This window comes from Apodemus sylvaticus, chromosome 11 (genome assembly GCF_947179515.1).
Source record: "Apodemus sylvaticus chromosome 11, mApoSyl1.1, whole genome shotgun sequence".
NCBI lineage: Eukaryota > Metazoa > Chordata > Mammalia > Rodentia > Muridae > Apodemus > Apodemus sylvaticus.
The window spans coordinates 1,118,692-1,144,555 of NC_067482.1; the positions used below are offsets into that span (position 1 = coordinate 1,118,692).

At 49.2% G+C, this 25,864-nt stretch overlaps 2 protein-coding genes across 6 annotated transcripts; one reads left to right on the forward strand and one right to left on the reverse strand.

Annotated features, from left to right (window-relative positions):
• Positions 1 to 8,367: 8,367 nt before the first annotated feature.
• Positions 8,368 to 22,703, reverse strand: Idua (alpha-L-iduronidase). 4 transcript variants are annotated; one of them, XM_052198468.1, is made up of 14 exons: positions 22,453 to 22,702; positions 21,711 to 21,851; positions 12,577 to 12,662; positions 12,363 to 12,470; positions 11,985 to 12,080; positions 11,694 to 11,896; positions 11,444 to 11,590; positions 11,117 to 11,333; positions 10,626 to 10,838; positions 10,425 to 10,546; positions 10,187 to 10,312; positions 10,038 to 10,114; positions 9,627 to 9,727; positions 8,368 to 9,512 (listed from the first exon to the last, which is right to left on the reverse strand). In XM_052198468.1, the coding sequence occupies exons 1-14, from the start codon at positions 22,602 to 22,604 to the stop codon at positions 9,406 to 9,408; spliced, it is 1,896 nt and encodes a 631-aa protein (XP_052054428.1). In that variant the 5' UTR covers positions 22,605 to 22,702; the 3' UTR covers positions 8,368 to 9,405. The 4 variants fall into 4 exon arrangements, with proteins under 4 accessions (XP_052054428.1, XP_052054427.1, XP_052054429.1 ...); XM_052198467.1 differs by having other exon boundaries at positions 11,444 to 11,623; positions 22,453 to 22,698; XM_052198469.1 differs by lacking the exon at positions 12,363 to 12,470 and having other exon boundaries at positions 11,444 to 11,623; positions 22,453 to 22,703.
• On the forward strand, positions 13,974 to 22,000 carry Slc26a1 (solute carrier family 26 member 1). 2 transcript variants are annotated; one of them, XM_052198464.1, is made up of 4 exons: positions 13,974 to 14,216; positions 16,583 to 16,732; positions 17,894 to 18,511; positions 19,253 to 22,000. In XM_052198464.1, exons 3-4 carry the CDS (start codon positions 17,921 to 17,923, stop codon positions 20,765 to 20,767), a joined length of 2,106 nt encoding a protein of 701 aa, XP_052054424.1. In that variant the 5' UTR covers positions 13,974 to 14,216; positions 16,583 to 16,732; positions 17,894 to 17,920; the 3' UTR covers positions 20,768 to 22,000. The 2 variants fall into 2 exon arrangements, with proteins under 2 accessions (XP_052054424.1, XP_052054425.1); XM_052198465.1 differs by lacking the exon at positions 13,974 to 14,216 and having other exon boundaries at positions 16,074 to 16,732.
• Positions 22,704 to 25,864: the final 3,161 nt, after the last annotated feature.

Consider the following 25,864-nt stretch of genomic DNA (forward strand, 5'->3'; position numbering starts at 1 on the left):
AGAACCTTGGAGCTTTTGTGAGTAGAGAGACCACTGTGCTGCTTTGATTTGAGGCGGGGGAGAGGGGGAAGGAGGGTGGGGAGGGTGGAGGGGGCAGCACAGGTATCCAGTGCTGGAGTCCAATGATGCCCTGACTTGAGCATCTAATTGTACCTAGTGACCTTAGGAAAGCTGATAGAGTCCTACGGCCCACCTGGAGACTTCTCTGCACCTCACCTGGTTTGTGGTAGTAATCACAGGATGTGGGTAATAAGTCAACACACCCTTTTGTCTTTGCTACTTAGTAAGTGTCTTGCTGTGCCCCTGCACCCATCAAACAGAAAGACTGGTGAGTTTCCCCAACCTCAGTAGCCCCCTTCAGCAGCTCTCTGATCCATCCCCTGCATTCTAGCCAGAGTGACCCCACCAGCTACCCCACAGCTTCCTGCCTACCCACACTCACCAGAGCCAACGTTCATCAAAACATGGGTCTTGCCAGTTTTCTCAACATAAATCCCATCATTTTTGAGGCCCTAGTAGCCTCAACATGTCCTGGGGCACTCCGTTCCCAAGAGACCACCCCTAAGCTCTTGCTTTCAAAGACCCTGATCCAAACAGCTTTTCTTCTCTAAGCTAAGAAGCACCCCCTCTTTCGGGAAGCCTTCCAGAGAAAAATGAAACAGAGGAATACTGTAGTGTTCCTAGCCCCAAATTCTGTTTCTGAGCCAGTGTGGGCACCTGGTACGCACATGGAGGTGAACCTGGCCTCCTCTGAGTGAAGGTCCAAGGACCCATCTCAACTGCAACGCTCTGTCTCAGAAGCAGCACACAGAACTTTTTCTGGGCTACCAGAGGACTTGGGCTGGTACTGGGGTCACAGAAAGCATTTAAGACAGATGGAGTGGTCCTGACTAGTCTGAGTAGGTCCTGGCTCCACAGAAAGTTTTGTGAGATGCCACTGAAGCATGTGTTGCTGCTCTGTAGTGTGGGGAGCTTAAAAGCAGGTGAGCCCAATGGGCAGAAAAAGGTAGGCAACGGGTTGAAGTTAGACGGGAAGGTGTAGAGACCACAGGTGAGTGAGGCATGTTCAAAGACAAAGGTGTGTCAGTCAGTACAGGTGTGCCAGGAAGGGGGAAGCACTAACCTTTTCCTCCCTCTTGCCTGGCCACTAGGCCCTAATCCCCTGGTCTCCACCTCCAGCCTCCTTCACCTTATCTGTTCCCTGCTGGGGAGACTGCCCCCCCTGCACCTGTTCCCTGTGGCCTGCCCGCCCAGGCCCTCCACTCCTTACCCCTGCCCAGCGAAAGAACATGCTGCCCCCTGGCGGGGGTGATAGGTCCAGCAGTTCTGGAGGGAATTTACCAGCCCCGCCCCGCCCCGCCCCACCCCGCCACGTCCGTCCTGCCAGAGCTCACAGGGTATGCACTCCTGATGTCTGGAAACCGCTGCGCAGCTTTGGAACCTGGCTTGGCTCGGCTCGCCTCTCTGCGCTTTGGAACCCGAAACTGGAGTGTCGAGTGCAAGCCCTGTCCCTTTAAAAGTGAAACCTGGGCGGTTGGCTATTCCCTGTCCAGTCTGCAATCCCACTTCAGAACAGGGTTTGTCTGCCGCATCTGCCAGAAGAGGTAAACCCAGCAGTTCCTAATTCTCTGTGATCCTCATTCTCCTGGTAAGACCAGGCTCTGTGATGGCCTGGAAGTGTGGCTGCTGAACAAGGTAGACAGCTCAGGATCAGCAGCAGAGGCTGAAAAGTACATATGCCCCCAAAGAGACCAGCAGAGAACTGAGATGTAGTGAGGATCAGATTTGCACTCTCACCTGAAGTAATTAATAGTGACAGATATATGTGGAAGCCACTAAAGACAGGAGACAGGCAGCAAAGGTCAGATGGCACCGCTTGGGAGATGGCTGCCAACAATTGTCCTCCACACCCCCAGGCAGAGCCCAGGTGAGATGCAGGTAGAGGGCAAGAGGACAAAAATCCACTGATTTCCAGAAACTTCAGAAAACCCCACCCAGCACTGAGGGCTTCCAGAAAGGACAGAGAAAACAAGGGTGGGAAATTCTAGGAGAACAGGAAACACTGGGTTCAGTCAGACACAGTGTCCGCAGCCCAAGTCAGACCCCAAAGTTCAAGAACAGTAGGTAAAATATACAAATAAGCTTTCCTCAGTTGAAGTGTGGGAGAATCACCCAGACCAAGTAGTTTTGTCCCTTCCTGATGATGTATGAAAATGAGACCCGGAGGCTCTCCCAGATTCCAAGTGACCCAGTGACATCCCAGAAGCATGAGCAGAAATAGAAAAATTCTAGATGTCCTATATAAACAGGAAAAGAAATGTGAAGTTATAACTCTGATGGGGAAGGTGGACAGAAGCAACAAGTAGCAGAGTTAGAAAGCAGAAACATAACATGCTTTCTGTAATTATTTCTGTTTTTCAGATGTTGCAGAAAGCCAGGAGTAATCAGTCATCCCAGTACTCAGGAGACTGGGGCTCAGGGTGTTGTGAGTTACAGAAGAACAACCTGACTGTAGAGTGAGACTGTGAGAACAGAAGATGGGGTGCTACAAAGAAAATGGAGACGTTGCATACAATCATGGGGAGAAAACATCATGCAATCACAAATCTAATTTCTATGTATGGAATTAAACGCCTGAAATTAAATGATGGATAATTGCCAAAGCAAGGGTTTCTGGAATTGAATGCAGCATAACTGTGCAAAGACAGCACAGGTGGATGGCTGAGTGGAGTGACCATACCCACACATATGAAAATGTAAAATATGTAATCGCAATAGCACAAACTCTGCAAACAATGAAAATATGTTATTTTCTACTTATGAGGTAATATGAATTGAAGCTAAACTGAAAATAGGCTAAAAACTTAGCAGGAAGCAGAGTTTGATGTCACTCTAGTCCTAACAGCTCCAGTGTCTACACCAAGAGAATGGATTGGGCAATATAGAAAGACCCCATCTTAAAAAGCAAGTTTGGGCCGGGCAGTGGTGGTGCACGCCTTTAATCCCAGCACTTGGGAGGCAGAGGAAGGCAGATTTTCAAGTTCAAGGCCAGCCTGATCTACATAGTGAGTTCTAGGACAGCCAGGGATACACAGAGAAACCCTGTCTCAAAAAAAAAAAAAAAAAAAAAAAAGGCAAGTTTGGTCTAAATTCTCTAAACCATCAGATGATTTCACATAGTAGAGTAATATAGGGGCAAAGGTGGGAAAAAATCATCCCAAAGAAGAACAAATGAGAAAATAAAAGACAAGATGACAGATATACACCCAATTTTATCTATAATGATAGTAAATATAAATATTCCAAACACCTTCAATAAAATGAAGAAAATGTCCAGATTTGGGAGGGGTGTAGGGAAGTCCTCTCTCCAGCTGCAAAACTAGCTTTGCCTCCAAAAAGCAGCCAGTTCAGGAAGCCAAGTTAGTGGCCATAGGGACACAGAAAAGCACAAGACAGGCTCAGCACCCTTCCTGACTCCCAGAATGGACTGTCCTCTGACTTGGGACAGAAAGCAATTTCCTTAGCTTGGCAAAAGGTAGCTACCAAAGTAAATAAAAATGTGAAAATAAATAAATAAATAAATAAATAAATAATAGACACACAAAAATACCCCAAACCCCAAAAACCTATATTCAGCCTCACACATAACTGAAAACTACTTTTCCCTAAAATGAGGAACTAGATGCTCATGTTCAGTCTTTACTTCTGTTTAATCCACCTGTGGTCCTTCCTCGGTGCAGAATCACAGGAAATATCCAAGGAAGGTATGGTGGGATACACCTGTGATGTCTTGCTGAAGCAAGAGGATTGTGAGTTTGAGGCCAGCTTAGGCTACACAATAAGATCCTACATCATAAAGAGAGAAAAGTGAGAGATGAGACTGGAGGAAGTAGAATGTTCCTATTTGTAAAGGACAAGGCCAGCTGTATGGACACCTCTGTGTCCAATATGACTTGTATGTGCTTGGCAAGACAGAAGATCACAATACAAAGATCCATCAGAGCAAGAAGTACAACATGACACACGTGCTAGCTGAGTATGTAATATGGCACCGCCATTTTGGAAATGTTTCACAGGTTCTTGAAGGACTAACATAACTGTAGCCATCATACTTCCATGCCAAAAACCAACAGAAATGAAGGCCTGAGAAGACTCATGCACAGGTGGCTACAGCAGCTTTATTCCCGACTGAGGCCAGGCAGTGTTTGGAAGGGGAGTCCTGTGAAAGCACTACTGTATGAAGCTGCGACAGTGAAACTGGGTTGCAATGAAAACTCCAGAATGTCAGAGATGCTAAGCCATGAGGCATCTGTCAAGAAGAGTTACAGGCTGAGCCATCTACGCCCTTTAAAACTAAAGTCTTTGGCACTAGACACAGAACTACAGGACTTAGTTTTCCTTACTAGGCTTCAGCCTTACTTTGATGCAGCATTTTCCCATTATACCTCCATTCTTCCCCTTTGGAATGGTAATGTATATTATATGTCCTTGTAGTTGGCACATACATACATACATACATACATACATACATATGTATATATAACGTAACATTACTTTTTAATTTTGAGATTGTTTTGCATTTCAGAAGAGACTCTGGGTTAACAGTGTTAGATATTAAAAACTTTGGGAAGTTGGGGTAAATGAGTTTTGCATCATGATATGGTCACAGGCTTGTGGGGACCAGGGGATGGAATGTGGTGCCTCGAATTAGAAATGTTCTCTATAAGCTTAGACATTTGAATACTTGGGTCCCAGTTGGTGGTGCCATTTGGGGAGTACCACAAAGAGGTGCAGCCTTGCTGGAGTAAATCCTCCATGGAGACGGGTTTTTGAGAGTTTATGCCCTCGCCCTACTTCCAGCTCACTCGCTCTGATTTGTGTGTCTGTTTGAAACCTGTTTCCTGCTACAGGACTGTGCCTACTTCTTACTTCTATGCCTTCCAGCCATAATCAACTTTTTTCCCTCTGAAACTATAAGTCATAATAAACTCTTCCATAGATGCCTTGGTCATGATGTATTATCATAGCAATAGAAAATTAACTAATATAGCACCCTGAATAAAAGTGAGGACATGACCACTCCAAGGTATGGTTGGGGAGATATGTTTTATTTTAGATATTAGGGAGAGTTCAACCAGTGACATCTGGAAGGGTCCAAGCTGAACCAGGCCATGAAAGGAGGCAGAGTGATAGAGGAAGAGGAGATATGGCAAGTGGACCAAGAGAGGAGCCAAGGAGCATGAGGCCAAGAGAACATATGGCCAAAATGGCAGGATATTATAAGAAAGAGAAGCTGGGGGAAGAGTGGCAAAGAAGCCCAGCCCCTAGGCTGAAGAAGTTTAGGGTAGGGGTAAAGTGAGAGGTGCTGGAAGGAGCCACAGGTACTAAGTAAGCCTCACCATAGTTTGCATATTGATGGGTAAGAGAGTCTTCTCAGAGCCACTGCCAGGGTTCTGTTCACCTGGCAGTGGTCCAGGCATGAGCAGGAGTGTACAGTCTCAGTGCCCACTCCCAGGTAGCACTTGATCTGGATGAATTTCTGTCCAGCAATCTGAATACCAAGGCCCCAGGAACAAGGGTTCTGTGGGGTCATAAAGCACCAGTGAATGGGGCCTGGTGACACAAAATTGATGGGGAATTGTCTGTGACTCAACCTTAACCTTAGTGAGGAAGAGTCTCTCGTCACTGATATCCTACACATTGTCTCTCTCCAGTATGAGACCAAGTAGATTCCCTGACTAGAGGCTACAGAAAGGATCCTGACCTAGAGCTGAACCCATCCCAGAGGACAAGGCAGGCAGGCATCACCCAGCATGATAATGTGTAGGCAAAGAGCTGAGGATGGGGAACACTCAAGGGATGTACCCAGAACTGATGCCAGTTTTGAGGAAGACATGCCCTGGACCCCTGAAGGACTGCCATGCCACAATCAGACCTCCCCACAGCCCCAAATCCTGATGAGTCACCACCCACATGTGGGAAAGGGCAAGGGAGGCAGTATTAACCAAGATTTATATGCTGAAAACTCCAAGCCAAGGTAGTGCCATTCTGGCCTAGGTGCACCAACTATGTCCCAGTCATCAGGGCTAGAAGTGGCTTTATGACACAGACCTTCTGTCAAGATTAGGTTTTGTCAACCTGACACAAACTAGAGTCATCCATGTAGAGGAAACCTCAACTGAGGAATTGCCTCTATCAGATTGGCCTGTGGGTGAATCTGAAGGAGAATTTTCTTGATTAATGACTGATGTGGAAGGACCTAACCCACTGTGGATACTCTGTGCCATCTCTGGGCAGGTGGACCTGTGTATTATAAGAGAACAAGCTGAGCAAATCAGTAAGCTGCTTTCCAAAATTGTTCCTACCTTAACTGCCTAGAGTACCAAGAGCCTGAGGTCTGCAGTGTAAGACTAAGTCGCTACAGGATTCAAAAGTACCGATGAGGGACCTGAACTATACCCTGTGTGCACATACTGTAGCAAGGAGGCTGGTGATAGCGCCTTGCTGATGTACACAGGGACAACCCTGAGTGTACCAAACAATATCTGAAGCCTTTTGGAAGCAACCACAGCACAGGCAGATAGGATGCTTCAGAGCTGGCTCATGAACAAGGGTATTACTCAAGCACTTCCATATTGCCTGCAGAGGTCTGTGACACTGAAGGTACCAGTGAGTTAAGAAGATAATCATCACAAGGTAAGAGGGCCTGAGAAATTATCCATGTCCATGCAAACTACAGGCTGCAGAGCACTGCTAGACATAAAGGCTGAAGAGGTGGGCCCACAGGACCCTTTACTGGTACAAACTATCATAATGTTGCTCCAGGGTCTCATATTAATTCCTGACCTGAGCCACTTTACAGACATAAAGCCTAGAAAGGAGGAGGCTGGATCCCACCCAGAAGAGAGAAGGTGAACTCCTACAGTCGTTTGATAATGAGTCTGAGTGGCTGCAGCTCTGTCACCTAAAAACTGAGTGGCCTAGCGGTCAGTGAGGTTTGTGGGCATCAGTCAGCAGACCACACTTGGCTTGTTCTGAAGATCATCCCCTAGGCCCCTTTCCAGTTTCCAGGACAGAGTGGGAGATCGAGAGGTCTCCCTCCAGACCCTCATAACCTGCCCCCTGGGTATTACCTGTTGGTGGTTCACTGCAGCATAACCATGGCAACACCCACTATATCTGAGGCCTGGCTGCCTGACACACCAGCTTCTCCACTGTAAAGCACTCTTTGTCTCATCAAGAGCTGTCTTCTTTTCCCATAATGGATGTCAGCACACCTCAAGTTTGCCTTGATGATATCACTCTTCCAAAATTAATGCAACCTGCTGGTCATGCTCCCTGGATTGGTAGACAAGAAGTTACATGCCTCAGAGGGTTTAGTAAAACATACTTCCAAGGGGTGGGAGACAAGCTCTGAAAAGCTCAGGATCCTCCAGAGAAGCCTGTTGTAGGTGATCTCATGGCAGTGGGAAATGTCATATTTTATTTAAAGTGAGAGGTAATTGGCAGACATGGTGGGACATACTTGTAATCTTAATACTAGGGAGGCTGAGACAGGTGAGTCAAGATTTCAAGGCCAGCCAAGGGTCCACAAAGGGATAAAAAAACACCCTACAGAAGGTCATCATATTTCATTCACTTCAAGAGGCACAAGGCCAGAGGAACTCTGAATTTGGATATAGCCATGCACAATGTATGACCATTACATTCAGACTCATTTCCTGGACAGTAGGTAATACTAATTTAGAAAGATCTTGGGAGTATGCCTAGACTGCAGCACAAACTTCTGCATGCTGGACTTCTGTGTGCTACTGGAGAAAAAGAAAATGTGCAGGATGAATTAAGGGCATGTATGTCCAACAGGCCATTATAGGACATACCAGGTGTTTGTACTGAAAGAGAAAGGGTTCTTCCAGTAGCCAGAACCAAGGTAGGAATATCAGCCTATTTTGAATTTTAAATATACTTCCCCAGGCTTACATCTTAAATTTAGTTTCCAGGTGATGGTTCTATTTTGGAAGATTCTAGAAACTTTAAGAAGTAGGGCTAGTTAAACAAAGCAGGTCAGTGAAGAAGTGTTTAGTTTAATTCTATCCTCTCTCTACTTCCTGTTCCCTTTGGGGTGAATAGCCTCCCCCTCTACTAGCTATCATCACCATGATATTCTGCCCAAATGCATGGGACTAAGCAACAAGGCACTCCATATTTACTATAGCCATGGATGGCCCAGGAGTCCTCAACTGCCACTCAAACTGACAGCACACTGCAATCCACAGGATGCTGGCTTAGAAGGTAAAATGTAAGAGTTACAGTTACAGAGTTAGGCTGGCTTCCACACAGATTTAAAAGAAGACTTCAGAGGCCAGGTAATGTGTAGCAAGGTTGGGATGGTTTTATTTCAGTTTGTCACAAGTTACAGTCATTTGGGAAGAAGGAACCACAATTGAGAAAAATGCCCAACAAGATTGACCTATGGGTGAGCCTATTTTCTTAAATTATTGATTGACATGGGAGGTTCCAGACCATTGTGGGTGGTGCCCACCCTGTGACTGGTTATCCTGGGATGCATAAGAATACAGTTGGAGCAAACCCTTGAGAGTAAGCCAGTAAGCAGTTCCTCTCCATGGCATCTGCATGACTTCCTTCTAACTTCCTTAGATGATAGACTATAATGTAGAAATACAAATGAAATAAACACTTTCCTCTATTTTCTTCTATTGATGTGTTTAATTTAATGTTTGTCTTGATATGTTTTAGTCTTGCTTCACTTAAATCCTTCCCTGTTGTTTATTTTCCTATTGGAATGGAGATGTTTACTCTATGCAATTGTATTTCAGAAGTACATAACTTCATTTTTGATATTAAAGAAGCTCAAGAAACTGAATTTAAACTGTGGTGTGTGTGTGTGTGTGTGCGCGCGCACACACACTCTCTCTACTTGATTTTTCTAAAACATGGTTTCTTACTGACCCTGGAACTTGCGGTTTCAGGTAGACTGGAAGGTCAGTGAGCCCTGGCCTCTCTCTGTCCCTTCCACCAACGCTAGGACAATAGGCATATATTGCCTAGCCTTTACATGACTGCAAGATATCTGAACACAAATCCCTGTGTTTGCACAGCAAGCACTTTATCCGCTGAGCCATCTTTCCAGTTCCACATTTAAACTTTTAACAGCTGGGAATGGGGAGGAAGGTGGGCAAAGGTCATTCCAACTGGGCCCTGTAAACTGTTCATCCACAAAGGCTGACCATAAGTCTGAGGTAGAGAAAGACACTTTAAAGGGAAATAGGAGAACAGCAACAGAAGCTGACAGTCAACTGGCTAGCTAATGGCAGTCTAGCTCAGCCTGGTTGACTCCATTCACCAGTCAGCACAGGCTCACCAGTCACTAGGAGCCAATGGCTCTCATGAGGCAGGGACATCCAGGTAAGTCACAGGGTCAGAGAAGGGGCCCGGCCGAGTCCAGTAGTCCAATGCTCGTACTCGGTAGGAGCCAGAGACCACAGCTGTGTCTACGGACACAAAAGCACATGTTTTCTGAAGCTCTCAAAACTCCAGACCCAACCCACATCATACTGTACTAAGGTCCAGCAGTACAACTGCCAAGGCTAGGGTTTTAGGTGTACCTGGGCTGAACACAAAGAGGTTAAAAGTAGACGGCCTCCTGTTGATTGGGGTATACACTTCACCCTTCTGGGAAAACTGGATCTCATATGTCCACAGGCACCTGAGGAGGGATGGGTCAGTACTGAAGCTGGGGCTAGGTAAACTCTGAAGGCCTGGATGGAAGGGATAGGGTGGACCCACAACCCTATACTCTTCAGCTCCCTTGATAGCATATCCAAGGTCCCTGGGCACTCTCAAAATTGTGACAGACCACAGTGAGGGGACTGGAGGCTATCACTGTATGTGATCTCCAACTCATTTTGGGTCTGTGCAGGTGTATACGCAGTGTGTACAGAACATATGGCAGAAGAGGGAAATGAATGATCACTAGGGTGATGACATAGGAAAGGACCACCACTCCACTCACGCACTTGGAGCCCACGTGTTCATCAGACCAGACCAAAACCAGCTGCCCACGTGTCAGGGGCAGTGCACGGAGCCGGCTGACCTGTGAGGAGGAAGTAGCCGTGAAGGACTGAGCTAACCAGCCTCACAGGTAGGGTGGGAGGTTGCCACTTGCCTGTCCTGGTGGCTTCAAGGGGCGTGCGCATACATGTACCAGCAGGAGGGATGGCACCAGAAGCTTCCGGTGTAGGGTCAGGCGGCCCCTAGCAGGAAAAGGACGTGGTGCCTCAGTCACTGGGTCCTAGGGACAAGGAAGGGCTTGTGGTTGCCAAATCTCAGTACCTAAGAAACCCCTCCCTTCTTCCCTCTCTTCCTCCCTCCCTCCCTCCCTCCCTCCCTACTTGCCCACAAACCTCCACCATGCGCATATGTCGGAACTGCTCTGCAGAGGGGAAGACTGGCTGGCCCATGCTCTGCCACACACTGTAGGGGCTGCTGAGTTGATTGTCTAAGTAGAGTACTACGTAGACAAGCTCTGTGGAACCACACACCAGGGTTTGCCTCCCTAGGCCCACTACAGCTGGGTTCCCACCTTCCTTCAGAACCCCACTCACCTAAGCCAGGAGGTACCCCACGCAAGCGAAGAGTCACAGGGATACTGTGGTTGGGCTGTACATGGGTGTCATCACTAGTGTAGATCAGGACTGTGGTACTCCAGGCCTCTGAAGAGCCTTCAGGGTGATGGGTGCTGGCCAGGACACCCACTGTATGATTGCTGTCCAAAACAGTCCCAGCCTTCGAGACCTCTGCCCAGAGTTGCTCTCCATCTGCAGGCCAAGCAGAGGGCTGGAGCTGTTGGCTTCCTCCCTAATGCCTGGCTCCTACCGTTTGTATACTGGGAGTCTGTTATATGTTCAGCCCACAGAATGGGAGGAGATGAAGAGGTAGAAATTTGGGAAATGAACCTAAGAAACTCATCAGCAGCTGGAGGAAGTATGCTTGCCCCTGCCCGGCTTGTGCGTGTTCCCTCGCTCCAGGATGTGCCAGGCTAACATGGTATTTTTCACTTTGACTCAGCCCATGCAGAAGCAAGACCATTACTCACCCAACAGGGCCATCAGCCCCATGACTGTAAGTACTGGCTTTCGCAGCAACTGCACATGGGGTGGGTGAGTGTTGTTGACCTGGAAGCGCGCAGTAAGTGTGCGCTGGGAGAAAGGGTACGGGTGGTAGCTCAGGAAGGCATTGTCATTGCTGAGGAGCACGTAGTGCATGGAGGAACTGCTGTTGGCCAACAGCAGGTTCTGGTGCTGTGCGATGACCTGTGGGCGTGGGAGCCGTTGGAACCTGTACCACTGGCCACAGGCACTGTCCCCACCCCAACCAGGGAAGACTTCCTGAGGTTGGAGGAGGCTTGATGGCAAGGACCCACCTTCACCACCAGGGCCGCATAAGTCACATCAGCTCTCCAAGGCTGTGGCAGTGACCAGCCCACCAGAGGATCTGCCTCGTCATTGTAAATAGGAGTGTCCTTGAACTCGGGGAAGAGCTGCTGGATCTGCTCCACAGCTGCCATCTCCTGCTCCAGAATGGAGATGGAGCTTCCTGCACCCTACACCCAGCACATACCTCAGTACAGGCTCAGCTCAAAGGAGGCAGGGAGGGGTGGGGGCACCACATACCTTCTTGTGCAGGGAGATGTAATCCAGACGCACGCCCACCTCACCAGTGAAGAAGTTGGTTCCGTTGACACAGTGACCCAGGAGGCTCCAGCACATTGGTGACCTTGGCAGGGGGTGGAAGGAATCCCCAGGACCACCCAGCTTCAAAGTGGGGCTGGCAATGCGCAGCCCCTCGGAGCACGCATCATAGTAATTCAGGAAGCCTAGGACAGGAGGGTCTTGAGGGTCTGGGATTTTTCTGCTTCCCTCTCATACAGCCCACCCAACAGGGCCTGGAAACATGCTGCCTACCTTGTGTGGTCATGGACACGTTGTCGAAGTCATGGTGGTCTGGTTCGTTCCAAGTCTCAAAGTTCCACTTGGAAACGTGTGTCAGCCCATACCTACCTGCAGAGGGAGCTCTACCCTCAGGTTTGGGGATAGAGCCTACCTGGTATCTCCTAGGGATTGGGACCCATGAATGGCATTCTACTTGAATGGGATTATCTGACTCCAAGCAATTACCCTAACCCACCCCGTCAGGTGAATCTCTCACTCATCAGGCATCTCAGGCTAGGGAATAAGGATGTCTATGACAGAGAAGACCACTAGGTGGCCTGGGTGACCAAGGAGGAGAACCTCGCCAGGACAACCCACTACAGCCCCCATGTTTTCTCCCCTTCTATTCACCAATGTATCTCCTAGCCAAGAGAGAAACCAGGTCCTTCCATTCAAACACCTGCTGCTTGTCCTCAAAGTCCGTGAAGTACCCAGAAGGACTGCCCATTAGCTCAAATCCTGAAACACAGGGGTAGTTTCCCAACACCTCAGTTAGTGCTGAGATACCACCATCCACCAGGACACAGAATGCTGGGTGATGGGGGAAAGCAGGGCCGATGCTCACCAGGGAGAAGCTGGTTCTCCATGAGGAGGTCCAGGAATGCATCCAAGTGGGTGAAGTTGTAGATCAGTCCCTGCCCAGATGATTTCCTAGTGGGATGTGGGGGGAGGTCAGGACTGGAGAGCTGCAGCATTTCTCAACACTCTGGTTTAGAACTAAGACCACACTCAAGCATGTACAGGCCCCAAGTTCTCAGGGAGACCCAGGCTTTCAGATGGGCTTTCACTTTGGAAAAGAATAGCACTGTGAAAGTCTGTCACATTTGAGTATGTATGAATATGTGTACATAGAACCCTACACTAACACTAACACACTGAAAACTTGGGAAGACTATGGAAGCTTCTATCACTCATCCTGGAATGTAAATGTGTGTGCATGAAACCTTCAAGATATTCAAGTAGGGCTCAGATCAGTCACCCCACTGAGGTGGAAAGACATAAGACAGGTGACAAGCCATCTTAAAGACACCTGACAAAGCAAATCCACAACACTCTCAAAAGGTCCTGGAAGTGGCTAATTGAGGTGAAAGCAAGACATTGCAATGGGCATGATGGAAGAGATGCCAGGGTACTGTCAACTGCCACATCTGAGGTGAATTGTAGGCAATACCCAGGGCAACTGTATCGATTTCAGGACACTGATGCTTGGAGTTCTGTCTCTGACTTACAACTATGGGAAAGGGGTGAGGAGCCACCCTGAGGGCTAAATCTGCAGCTGAGGTAACTTGAAGGCACCAGCCAACAGGTATGAAGGGTCAGTCCTGCCAGGGTCTGAGAGCTTGCTAACGACGAGTTGTCCTAGAAGACATGTAAGACAGCTCATGGGTTTGTCTGGAGAGGGGTGGTGGGTCGGAATCTCCACTGTGGGTGGTAGAACCACCACTATGAGAAACAGCACATCAACCTAGGCACATCAACCCCTCACTGTACAAGGTCACATTAGCTACTGCCCCCAAGTCCAGCCTGCCATCTGTGCTTTTGGATTGGAGTCTCTGCCTAGAGCCACAAACAGACCTGCTCAACTCTTTTCCTTCCCACCCAATGGTCAAAACCAGTTGCAAATAAATAAAACCTAACAAGCATTTGGATAAAGATTAAATCCTTGTTCCAAAGTCCCAAGTCATTGGGGGGCAGAAACTGTCATCAGCTCCCTGTCTTCACAAACCAGGTCTCAAGACAGCAGGCCTCAGGAACAGGCCTATGTTCACTGCCTGTCTTTCAAACCAGAGATGTTCCAAGACTGTGACCCAGTATGGAGACCTGGGTGTCTGTTTGATGCTCCCCTCACTTCCACCCTCACCCCCCCATCTCTACCCTGTCAGCCTCCTGATACCTCCTGGGGCCTCCCATACCCAGGAAATCTAGAGAGCAGTCCTTTGTCCCTCTCTGCTGCCTTGAAGGGCGGGTGGTGGTGTTAAAGAGTCCTAAAGTGGGAGGAGGGAGTCATTGAGGGGAGGTGTAGGCAAGTCTGCCATCCCCTGCAGAGCGGCCTGAGCCATAGCCCAGGCAGTTCTCCTTACAGCCAGACTAGGCGCAGCCCCAGCAAGGAAGCACAAGGGCCCTTTCACAGCAGCCCTCAGCAACTCCCAGGCCTCCTGCTAGAGGAGGAGCGCGTGCGCTTAGAGGGTGAGGCCACAGCGACTGGTGAGTGCCTGGGTGAGCGCATGGAGGATGGGGGAGGATAGGGGCGGAGGGAAGCGCTGAGCTGGCGGGGAGGTGGACCGCTCCCGCAGAGGAGTGCAGCAGTAGCCGTGAGTGCACTCGGCACGCTTGGGAGGGCAGAGGCAGAGAAGAGAACACGGTCTACAGCTGCCTATGCGAGATGCCAAGCGGGATGGGGGTGGTGCAGAAACACTCGGAGTCTCTCAGGAGAACCTGATGAAGGCACAGAAATTCTGGTCTGGTCCTAAAGCCTGTCTGCCTCACCATTTCCCACGGTTACAGGGTACGGTGTTTTCTTCCCAAATAAACAATTCAGTTCTTAAAGGGTGGACTTAGAGATAAAAGAAAATAAAAATCACTGAGCTGCATAGGACCAAACAGACTTATGGGCCTCATACCCCTGCCCTTTGTGTGTCCAGCAGCAAGCCAAGGTGCCTGCAGCTCAATGAGCACATCGGGTGGGACAGTGAGCCTGGTCAACCCACTGCAGCACCACCCTGAGTGCATAGAGCTGTAGAGGCAGAGGGAAGAGTAGAGCAGGAGACTCTTGGCAAATCATGGAAGACATGACTTCATCTGCATTTCAATTTGCTGTGGACACTGACCACAAAGAGGTCTGGTCAATCCCTCCCACCCAGGGTGGTGGAGAGGGGAGGGGCCATCCCTACACTGTTTTCTGTCTGCTTTGAAGGGAAAGTGAATACTCCCATCCTCTCCTCCAGCCCAGCACCTCTGTGTTTACGGGGCATCAGTCCACAATTTCAGTTCTGCCATTCTCAAAGATGTAGCTACAGTACATTCCCCAGAGCCCCTGTGTGGGTAACTGGATAGGTTATCATTATATGACACCCCCAGTAGTTATCTCCAGACCACTAGAGGAGCCTTTTATCTGACCAACCCCACCACACCCACTGGGTAACTGCTCCTGTAAGCCACCATTACCAACTGCTGTGCAAAGAGTGGCTCAGAGCTTGTTGTAAGGGCAAGAGGAGGTCCAGCTCCACATAGGGCAGAACAAGTTGAGATCCTGGGGCCCGAAATAGGCTCTTCTACGAACAGGAGACCTTCTTGGAGAACAGGACAGCACCCAGGTGGGGCGCCTGAGAGCAGAGGTGGAGGACCTAAACCACAGAGGATCCAGCCTAGTCTCAGGCTTCCCACTCCACCCACATTCCATTCCAGCCCACAAGTGGGGCTGTGGCCAGGCCCATGGCTGCCAGGAACTGGTCAAGACCGGTCAGTGTCCCAAAGAAGTGCCCAACCTGTGAACTGGACAGGACTCTGAATTCTTATTGTCCCCTGACCTGGAGGAATGAAGTCTCAGGGTCCCAGATGGTTCTGAAGACAACTGTTTATTCTAAGCCCTTTCTCAAGACCCTTGGGGATAAGAGGAGTAAAGCATAGCTTTACTTTGCCCAGTCCAAAGGCAAACTGCCCACTGCTGGGGCCTGTGGAGACAGCAGACCAGACTAGATGGCCTTCTAGCCATAATGAAAAGGACTACCTCCAGCATGGAAGAGCACCCAGAATACAGGAGCCCACAGAAGACAGCAAGACTGTTACACAAAACTACTTACTCTTAAGCACAATGTGAGAAACCCATTGCTCACAAGATGTGGATCTGAGGGTTCTGACCAGCCTTACAGAATTTGGGGGCAAACTTCAAGTCTGAGAGCACTGATTACTTATGTTAATGTTAAAGAGCCATTTATCTCTAGGCTGTCCTTACAAGGCAAGTCTCATGTCCTGCAGAGGTACACTGGAGCCAAGTTCCTCACCAGGATAACAGGGGTCAGTACCAGGGAGGGAAGGAAAGGAAGGGTGGATGGAACTGAGGCCAATCTAGACTCCCTGCCCGCAGGGAAGAACACATCTATTTTTATGCTGACAGACTATGCACAACACAGGTAGGAGTTCACTCACAAATATGTACACATTCAACAGTAGCCTTGCACATGCACTGCACTCAGGGACATGGAACAGAAGCCGAGCTTCAGCTTACTCCAGCCAGAACAGTCTCCATCTGGGTAGGCGGAGTCAGTTGTATTTGACCCCAGAATCTCATGATTTCACTCAGCTCCTCTGGGGCCTCACACTCAAGTATCCTGCCTCAGCCACTCCTGGCTCCACCTCCTCTTCCTCATAACAAGACAGAAGCTGCTGCACCTGGAGCACCCACCCCTCTATAGAGGAGAGTTTATCAGAGGCCCACACAACCGTAATTACTTGTGAGCCTCTGATTATAGTACAACTTGCCGGATTAGCTCACCGGATTAGCTGCTCAGGTAACATTCATTTGACTAGGGAAACCCATGACTCAGCTATCTTTTGGGTAAATAATTTAACAGTGAGCCCAGCGGAGTAGTCTCCACAGATCAGCCTCAGAGGTGCCTGCCAACCTGCTCTCTGTCTATTAAGTGAAGCCATAGTGATTGGAAGATCAGCGAGCTGCAGCCCCTGGATATTGCAAAGCCTACAGAGCCGGCCAGGTGCCCCAGGTAAGAACGGCCCCTTGTACCCATACAGCAGGGCCCAGAAAAGATGGCTTAATGAGCAGAAATAGGAACCTAGACTACCATTCCTCTGGGGGGTTGCTCGGATACAAGGCAGGTGATACTTAAGAGTCCTTTCTCCACACGTCCGAACCCCTAGACACTTGGGGTGAGCCTCAGAGTGTCCAATGACCCTTATGTATCATTGTTTTCATAATGTTTCTCATGAGCTAGGATGCCTGCTGGACAACCATCCTACCAAGGAAGCTGTTATCCCAGTACCCAGGCCAGGCACAATTGGCTCCAACAGTCACCACTGTGTCCTGGGTTGCAAGAGATCAGAGAGTGTTTGATTAATATTACAAACAAGCACTTTGGAACCTGTAAACAGGACCAAGGCCACCACGTGGTCAGCACGGCCTGAGAATTCTTCAGTACCAAGGCAAGGTCAGAAGGGGCTAGGATAGCCAGGCCAAAGGTGGACATCTGTGAAGCAGTGTGCTTGTTCAATGTACTTGAGCCTCTGAGAAGAGACTCAGCACTTGGAGTAACTGGTTCCAGAGCATACTAGTGCCTGGTGAGACACATTCTAAACTCATGAAGAAGGCTATCACAGACCAGGGGCCCCAGCACACACATTATACAAGGTCTTCTGCCAACCTCCAGACCCATGGTGTTCACAGGAGAACAGGTAATGGCTTGGGAGAACTCATGTAGAAGTGGGGTGATTGGCAGAGCCCCTTGCCAGAATGGGTGGATGGGAAGTGGCTGGAGTTCAAGTTCAAAATGCATCTACCTCTACTGTCACTGTGGCTTGGCCATATGTGGGCTGGTAGAGGCTTCGTCTAGCCCTTGTCTTGGGTAGGTGATCTTCAGAATGCTTTAGACGGCAGATTTCACATAGGGGCTGGGTTAGGTAGACCACAGAGCACTTCTGGGACTGAAGCTAGGTAAAACGGCTCCCTGAAGCATGCTGCTGTCATAAGCACCTCTCACTATAAAACTAGCATCTTGGAGCTCAAGGCCTTATACTCATCCACCCAGAAGTACAACCTCTTGTCAAAAGGACAAGCTCTGATGTCTGTGTTTGGTTGGCAAAAACTCACTGTGAAGCTGGCTCCTGGGCTCTGAGAGCCTAGACCTCAACCATGCCCATTCCCCTTGCAGATTAGCAGAAGAGCCTCCTGAGACAGGATGGACGATTCTCCTGAGCCCCAACAGAAGGGTGGGGCACTGGTGCTGGTCCGACGGCAGCCCCCTGTGTCTCAGGGCTTGCTGGAAACACTGAAGGCCAGGCTGAAGAAGAGCTGCACCTGCAGTATGCCATGTGCTCAGGCTCTGGTGCAGGGTCTGTTTCCTGTTATACACTGGCTGCCCCAGTACCGCCTTAAGGAATACCTAGCAGGTGATGTTATGTCAGGATTGGTCATTGGCATTATCCTGGTGCCACAGGCCATAGCCTACTCACTGCTGGCTGGGTTGCAGCCCATCTATAGCCTCTACACTTCCTTCTTTGCCAACCTTATCTACTTCCTCATGGGCACCTCCCGACATGTTAACGTGGGCATCTTCAGCCTGCTGTGTCTCATGGTGGGTCAGGTGGTGGACCGAGAGCTACAGTTGGCTGGCTTCGACCCCTCCCAGGATTCTCTAGGGCCCGGGAACAATGACAGCACCCTCAACAGCTCAGCTACAACACTGACAGCTGGGCTACAGGACTGCGGACGGGACTGCTATGCCATTCGCGTCGCAACTGCCCTCACTCTGATGGCTGGGCTCTATCAGGTAAGGAGCCAGCTGCACAGCAAGCAGGCCGCTGGCCCTGTTCCTTAGAGCACCTGAAGGTGCTTGCCACTCACTGCCAGGAAAGCCTGGAGGCGTGTAGAGAAAGTATCCCTGAGGCTCAGAGAGAAAACAGCACAGCAAAGGCAGAGGTGGAGCCCAGGCCTGGGTACCAGGGGGGGGCTGAAGGCACAGAGTGGAGGGGTATGAGGGGCTGGCCCGGACAGGTGTGGTCTGAGTAGGGCACTGGGGCAAATGTGGCCATGGCTCAGGTGCATAGCTAGACTGCAACCCCAATGTCCAGTTCGGCTCACTGACCCAGGCAGGACCTGGGGGTAGAGATGTATTCACTTCCCTGGCCTCCCCACACCTCGCCCTTTCCTGTTGATCCTGTCATCTTTGTTCCTTCTAGCCCTCTATTCCATGGCTGCCCTGGAGGGAGCTGGGTGAAGGAGCTCCACATAAGACACGGGGGAAGGGCTGCCTTCTGATGCCTACAGCCCTGATTCTGAATCAAAACCCATTTCTGCATGTGTGAGAGTGTGAGAAGTGAGCATCCACATGCAACATCCATGGAACAGAACACAGCTCCTCCCTGTTCTGGCCTGTGATGTATGTGGAAAATATCAGGAGTCCATTCAGAGGAATAAGCAAGTGTAGATTCCTGTGACCCACACCCCTTGTTTTATATTAATGGTGGTGCCTGCCTCATAGCCTATCACACTGACTGTACTTCATCTGCAGGTCCTCATGGGTATCCTGCAGCTGGGCTTCGTGTCTACCTATCTCTCGCAACCACTGCTCGATGGCTTTGCTATGGGAGCATCTGTGACCATCTTGACTTCTCAGGCTAAACACCTGCTGGGTGTGCGGATCCCTCGGCACCAGGGCCTAGGCATGGTGATCCACACGTGGCTGAGCTTACTGCAGAATGTGGGACAGGCCAATATGTGTGATGTGGTGACCAGTGCCGTGTGCCTAGGAGTGCTGCTGGCAGCTAAGGAACTCTCGGATCGCTATCGACACCGTCTGAAGGTGCCAGTACCCACAGAGCTATTAGTTATTGTGGTGGCCACCATCGTGTCCCATTTTGGACAGCTCCATACACAGTTTGGCTCGAGTGTGGCTGGCAACATTCCCACTGGTTTTGTGGCCCCACAGGTACCAGACCCTAAGATAATGTGGCGTGTGGCCCTGGATGCCATGTCCCTGGCCCTTGTGGGCTCAGCCTTCTCCATCTCCTTGGCAGAAATGTTTGCCCGTAGTCATGGTTACTCTGTCAATGCTAACCAAGAGCTGCTAGCTGTGGGCTGCTGCAATGTGCTCCCTGCCTTCTTCCACTGTTTTGCCACTAGTGCTGCTCTGTCCAAAACTCTGGTGAAGACAGCCACTGGCTGCCAGACCCAGTTGTCCAGTGTAGTCAGTGCTGCTGTGGTGTTGCTGGTGCTGCTGGTGCTGGCTCCACTGTTTCACGATCTGCAGCGATGTGTGCTAGCTTGTATCATTGTTGTCAGCCTCCGGGGGGCGCTGCGCAAGGTGAAGGATCTCCCACAACTTTGGCGGCTAAGCCCCGCTGATGCACTGGTGTGGGTGGCTACTGCAGCTACCTGTGTGCTGGTCAGCACCGAGGCTGGACTATTAGCTGGAGTGTTCTTCTCACTGCTCAGCCTGGCAGGCCGCACACAGCGTCCACGGGCTGCCCTTCTTGCTCGAATCGGAGACTCGACCTTCTATGAGGATGCTGCTGAGTTTGAGGGCCTCCTGCCCCCACCTGAGGTGCGAGTGTTCCGTTTCACAGGTCCACTCTACTATGCCAACAAGGACTTCTTCCTTCGGTCTCTCTACAAACTCACAGGGTTGGATGCAGGGCACTCAGCCACCAGGAAGGATCAGAGCCCAGACATGGGTGTTAGTAACAGAAGTCTTGCTGATGGCAAGGATCTGGGTTCAGTAAGCAGTGGGGCAGGGCTGGTGGTACCCCTGGCATTTGGTTTCCACACAGTGGTCATTGACTGTGCACCACTGCTGTTCCTGGATGTGGCTGGCATGGCCACGTTGAAGGACCTGCGCAGCAACTATAGGGCCCTGGACATCACCCTGCTTCTGGCTTGCTGCAGTCCCTCAGTGAGAGACACATTGAGAAAAGGGGGCTTCCTTGGAGAAGACCAGGGAGCTGAAGATGAGCTGCTGTTCCCCAGTGTACACAGTGCTGTGGAGGCTGCATGTGCCCGCCGTGAGGCTGCTGACTCTGCCTTCTAGCAGGGCCCTCAAGAGCTGAGACCTGTATTCACAAGCCAGTACTGAGCTCCTCTGTAGGAGTGGTATGAGTGATAAAGTCATTAGAGATAAACCTTTGGACCATCTTTGCGCTGGAGAAGCCAGGGAACTCCAGCTAAGAAAAGGAAAGTGCAGCACCCTTAACACATTCAGTGTCAAGGATTCCAAACATTCAGTGATTGAGACTCTACCTCTGAGTCCACTGCTGCCCCCTGGTGCCTATTCAACCAGGGCAGCTGCGCCCACACACATGATCTCTCAGCCGACACAGTGCCCATTTTGATATTCTGTATTATCATCTTATCTGAAATAGTCCTGAAAACTATATGAGCTCCAAGATGCCAAAAGGACACTTTCCCATTCCCTGTACCACCAGGTACCAGATATGAGCTGGATACGTGTCCAAGTCTCAAGGGTGTGAATTTCTGAAAGGCCTCCTCATGCCTGGTGCTCATCTTGATGGGACCCTTGCAAAGGCAGCCAGCCACCTGATCCAGAGCCACAGTCCAGTGTCACTGTCTAAGGCAATGTGACTCATAGAACCTCAACCTGACCTTTGGGCACAATGTCTCTATACAGTTTATACTGGTAACCACAATGTGGTATATGTATGGTACAAAGCCAGGCACAGTAGACACTAACCCCATTCTGTACGTCTAAGAAAACCTCAGGAGGAAACCACCTGTATTCCATGCAGGGTCTGCCGTTGGCATGGCCAAGCAAACATTCCCCTCCTCTTCTGCCCAACAGGATGCTCTAACAGGAAGCACAGCCCCAGCCCTGTGCCCTACCTAATTCTCCCCCAACCACAGCCCAGCACTGTGTCCCACAGCTGGTCCGACAAGGTCAGATCCACCACCTCAGCATCCTTGTAAAACAAGCTCTGACCAGCAACTCCCAGGGTACCCACTTCAGTATCACCCACCTGGCTGTGATGAGGTCCAGCAGCCAGTGTATCCGGACCTGCTCAATGCCACTGTGAGGTACGGCACCTACATAGGCAAGGTTCAGTTGCTGGTCCCAACTAAGGTCGTACTGGTCAGCCTGGTCGTGAGGCAATGGGGGGCTAGGGATAGGACAAAGAAGTAAAGTGTTTGTCCTAAGCAGGGGGCTGCAGCATACCAGATTTTATACATGCATCACCTAACTGCCTAGACCCTTGTCGATGAACTGTGTGTCTCCAGAATGTATGATAAAGTAGCCCATTCACCAAAATGTTGTACAGTCTTGTTTGGGGCGGGAGGGCTCCCACAGGACACAGTACCATATTCTAAATAGGGCATCTGCCTGCCATTAAAAAAAAAAAAGGATCTGAGCATTTCTAGAGAGACTAGGGGAACACTCAGAAACCTGGGCAGGTCTTGATACTTTGGGAGACTCCTAGGTTCTGCCAAAGCAACAATCGTGAACCTAGAGCCTGAGTACTGCGCTCTTGATCACTGGGGGCCACTTAGGGAGGTTCTGACACTCGAGGGACCCACTAAGGTACAAAACCCACCCCACACTCCAGAAACTGACTGGCCTGAGAAAGTGGACCCTAAAGGAGTTTGCTCTTCACTTCTGAGTGTCCAGGAATGATGATACTCAGAGAGCCCAAAGTTCTGATGAGGGGAACCCAGGGAGCAGAGCAAGGGGAACTCCTGGACTTGCAAAGTAGTGGGCCTCACCAGAAGCCGGTGCTCCTCCAGAAGGGCAACAGAGGCCTCAGCGGGCGGGCTGCGTCCACACGCACCAAGTACGGAGTCTCAGCCAACGCCAAGGGCACGGCCAAGAACGCAGCAAAAAACAACAGCATAGCAGAGCCATGAGCGGGGCGCATGGCTAGGATATCCAGGCGTCCCCGAACAGGAAGCTTTTAGAAGGCGGTCGCAGTATTCCGCCTCCGGGTATCGCCCCACGTGACCCACTCGCTCAGCCCGGACAAAAAGGAGCCCGTTACGCGCCGCCTCTTCCTGGCCAGTTCCGTTGCGTCCAGGGCACTCCAAAAGTGGAACCAACATTAGCAGTGCTTGGGCGTCTCAGCCCGGCCATTATTCTTGCGACTGTCTCTGTCTCTCCTGGAGGCCTTTACGTGCTCTGAAAAACAAATCAGGCACTACTGAGTGTCGTGGGGTGGAAGTAGAGAACTGTATCAGGAGATGGCGCTGTGGGACTGTTTCAAAGCTTGGATTTCGGGAGAAAGTCAAGGTGCTTTGGCCGAGTTTTTCCGAAATGGGGCTGCTCTCATTCGGGACTAATGAGACATTCCAGAATCCAAGTGGCCCTTTGTAATGGACAACCGAAGGTCAAGGTCAATCCTGACCGTCTGTGAAAGGCAGGGTCAGTAGTGCAAAGCTTTAAGATTTGAATTGTGCATACACAATGAGCAGGATATTAGCAATGATGGTACAGAATTAACTGGCACTTTTGGTAACACAAGCCTTTAACCTCTGGAGTTCCAAACAATCGGGTTTCACAATCCACGAAAAGCCTCTTTCTCATGCAAATCTCCCTGACACCAAGGAACCCTTTCCTAGTGTTGATAGTTCCTTAGGTTAGGGATTTTAAATATTAAGTCCTCAGGAAAGCTGATAAAGGAAAGGTTTCTAGGTGGAGAAATGAAAACTATGCCACAACCCCGTGCAAGGATCAGAAAGTCAGGGGCCCATACGATGTTTCTGCGGTGACTGAAATACAAAGTTCGGTGTCCATAGACAGCAACTAGATACTACCCGGATGAGTAATCTGTTCTGTATGAATAACAATGTAGACAGGATCTCAATAAGTAGTCACAACTGTCTTGGGACTTGCTGTATAGACCAGGCTAGCCTGAAACTCACAGGCATTTTCCTGTCGCTGCTTCCTGAGTGCTGAGATTAAAGGCATGGGCTACCTTTATTGTTATTGTTATTGTTATTATTATTGTTGTTGTTGTTGTTGTTTAGACAAAGTTTATCTGTGTAACCCTGGCTGTCCTAGAACTCAATCTGTAGACCAGGCTGGCCTCAAACTCAGAGCTCCTGCCTCTGCTAGGTGCTGGAATAAAAGGAATGTGCCACCATACCTAGCTGTCTAGATTCCATTTTATGTCTATTTGCGAATGCCTGCATGTATATATGTTCACAATGTGCCTGCCTGTTGCTCAGACTGGAAGAGAGTGTCAGATCCCCGGAAACTAGAGCTACAGGTAGTTGTGAGCCACCATCTATGACCTGAATCTTTGTAACAACAGCAGGTTCTCTTAACCACTGAGACATTTCCAGGTCACATACACACACACACACACACAATCAAGCTATTAGAGTTAAAAAAAAAATCACTGTATAGACTGGAGCTCTTCAGTTAGGAGCACTGACTGCTTTTCCAGAAGTTCAAATCTCAGCATTCACACAATGGCCGACAACTATCTGTAACTACAGTTCCAGGGGATCTAACACCTTCTGGCCTCCAAAGGCATTGTATATATATGGTGCACAGAAAAACACAGAGGCAAAGTACTCATACACATAAAATAAAAATAAAGATTAAAAAAAATTAAAAAGTGCTATAAAGAGCCCATGGTGGTGCATATTTATAGTCTTAGCACTCAGCATCCCAAAGCAGGAGAATCACATTTTAAGACAGCCTAGACTAAATAACAAGACTTTGTCTCAAAAAGTCATGAACTGGGTATGTTGTCGAGTGGTGCGGTTCTTGCCTAGTATGTGCAAGGCCATATGCAGACCCCCAGGAACTGTAAAGTCCAAGAGAAAAAAGACAAAATAAAGCAAGCAACAGAGTGATACTGAAAGTAATGAAATGGAAATGACCTATTAATGAACCAAACAATAAAACATACACTAGCTTCAGCAGAAGTACTGGGCCTGAAGACTAAAAACAAACCTAAGTCCTGAAAGCAAACATCTGAGTTTGCTTTCTTTTGCTGTAATAAAACTTGCTGAACAAAAGCAACTTGGGAGGAAAGGGTTTATTTGACTTATACTTCCCAAACATAGTACATCCTTGAGTCGGGGCTGGAGCTCACGGCAGGAACCTGGAAGCAGGAACTGAAGCAGAGGATGTGGTAGAAAGCTGCCTCCTGGCTTGCTCCCCAAGATCACCTGCCCAGGGGTGCACCACCCACATTGGGCTAGACCCTCCCACTTCAGTCACTAATCAAGAAAAGGTCCTTAAAGGCCAATTTGGTGAAGGTATTTTCCCAACTGAGGACCCTTCTTCCCCAAAGACCTTAGCTTGTGTCATGTTGAAATAAATAAATAAATAAATAAATAGCATATAAGTAATTGGTAACTTATTAAGCTTAGCAAAAAAGAAAAAGAAAAAAAATATTTCCAGTTGGGGGCTATGATCTATGCTTTGGTTCTCAGACACCGAGGAGATTGAAGCCAAAGGATTTCTTGAGCTAGGAGTTTGAGACCAGCCTGCACAACACAGTAAGAAATATATCTATACGTAATACATAAACACACAGGTGTTTTTGAAAAGTAAAGGTTGAGTAGAAACATTTTAGAGAAATTGTGAGGACAACTGTTACCAGCCATTTTTCACAGTGGAAATATTACCTGTTGTTCTTCAAGCAGAAAGAGAGTGATCCTCAGTTAAATGAAGAGGAACCAGAAAGAATGAAAAATAGGGTATAAATCTAATGTATTGTGATTGCAGAAAGTCATGATGGTAGAAATGTCTTATGGGGCATAAAGACAAATGTATCTAGAGAGTTAAACTGCATGTTAATAGCAATGCAATCACTAAAGGTAGTTAGCAAGCTTAAGTCCCCTGTTGTATATTCCATGTGGTGAAGGGGATTTGCAGATATAATTGCATTAGAATCTTAAGATGTGAGATTATCCTAGATTATCCAGTGAGTCTCAGATGCAACAGTGTACTTACATGGGAAGGCAGCAGAAGGGAGACACAGAAAGGGGGGGCTATAGTGGCCTCAAAAAATCATAACCAAGGTGTACCCTCTGCCCCAGATCCCAGACTTCTTGGTGGGCCCCTTATCATTCATGAAGTAGATAGCAGTGGAAGCTGGGAGACTGCTGTCAGCATTCTGACCAGAATCTGCGGTGGTGTTCAAAGAGGAGCTGATGACATCCA

Excerpts from the sequence above, each read along its gene's own strand:
- Slc26a1 (XM_052198464.1), top strand. The coding sequence starts at position 17,921 with ATGGACGATTCTCCTGAGCCCCAACAGAAGGGTGGGGCACTGGTGCTG. Across the intron at positions 18,512-19,252 it reads TGATGGCTGGGCTCTATCAG|GTCCTCATGGGTATCCTGCA; the intron begins GTAAGGAGCCAG and ends CTTCATCTGCAG.
- Idua (XM_052198467.1), bottom strand. The coding sequence starts at position 22,604 with ATGCGCCCCGCTCATGGCTCTGCTATGCTGTTGTTTTTTGCTGCGTTC. Across the intron at positions 11,624-11,693 it reads ACATCTCCCTGCACAAGAAG|GGTGCAGGAAGCTCCATCTC; the intron begins GTATGTGGTGCC and ends TGCTGGGTGTAG. Across the intron at positions 9,513-9,626 it reads CCTCTTTGTGTTCAGCCCAG|ACACAGCTGTGGTCTCTGGC; the intron begins GTACACCTAAAA and ends TTGTGTCCGTAG.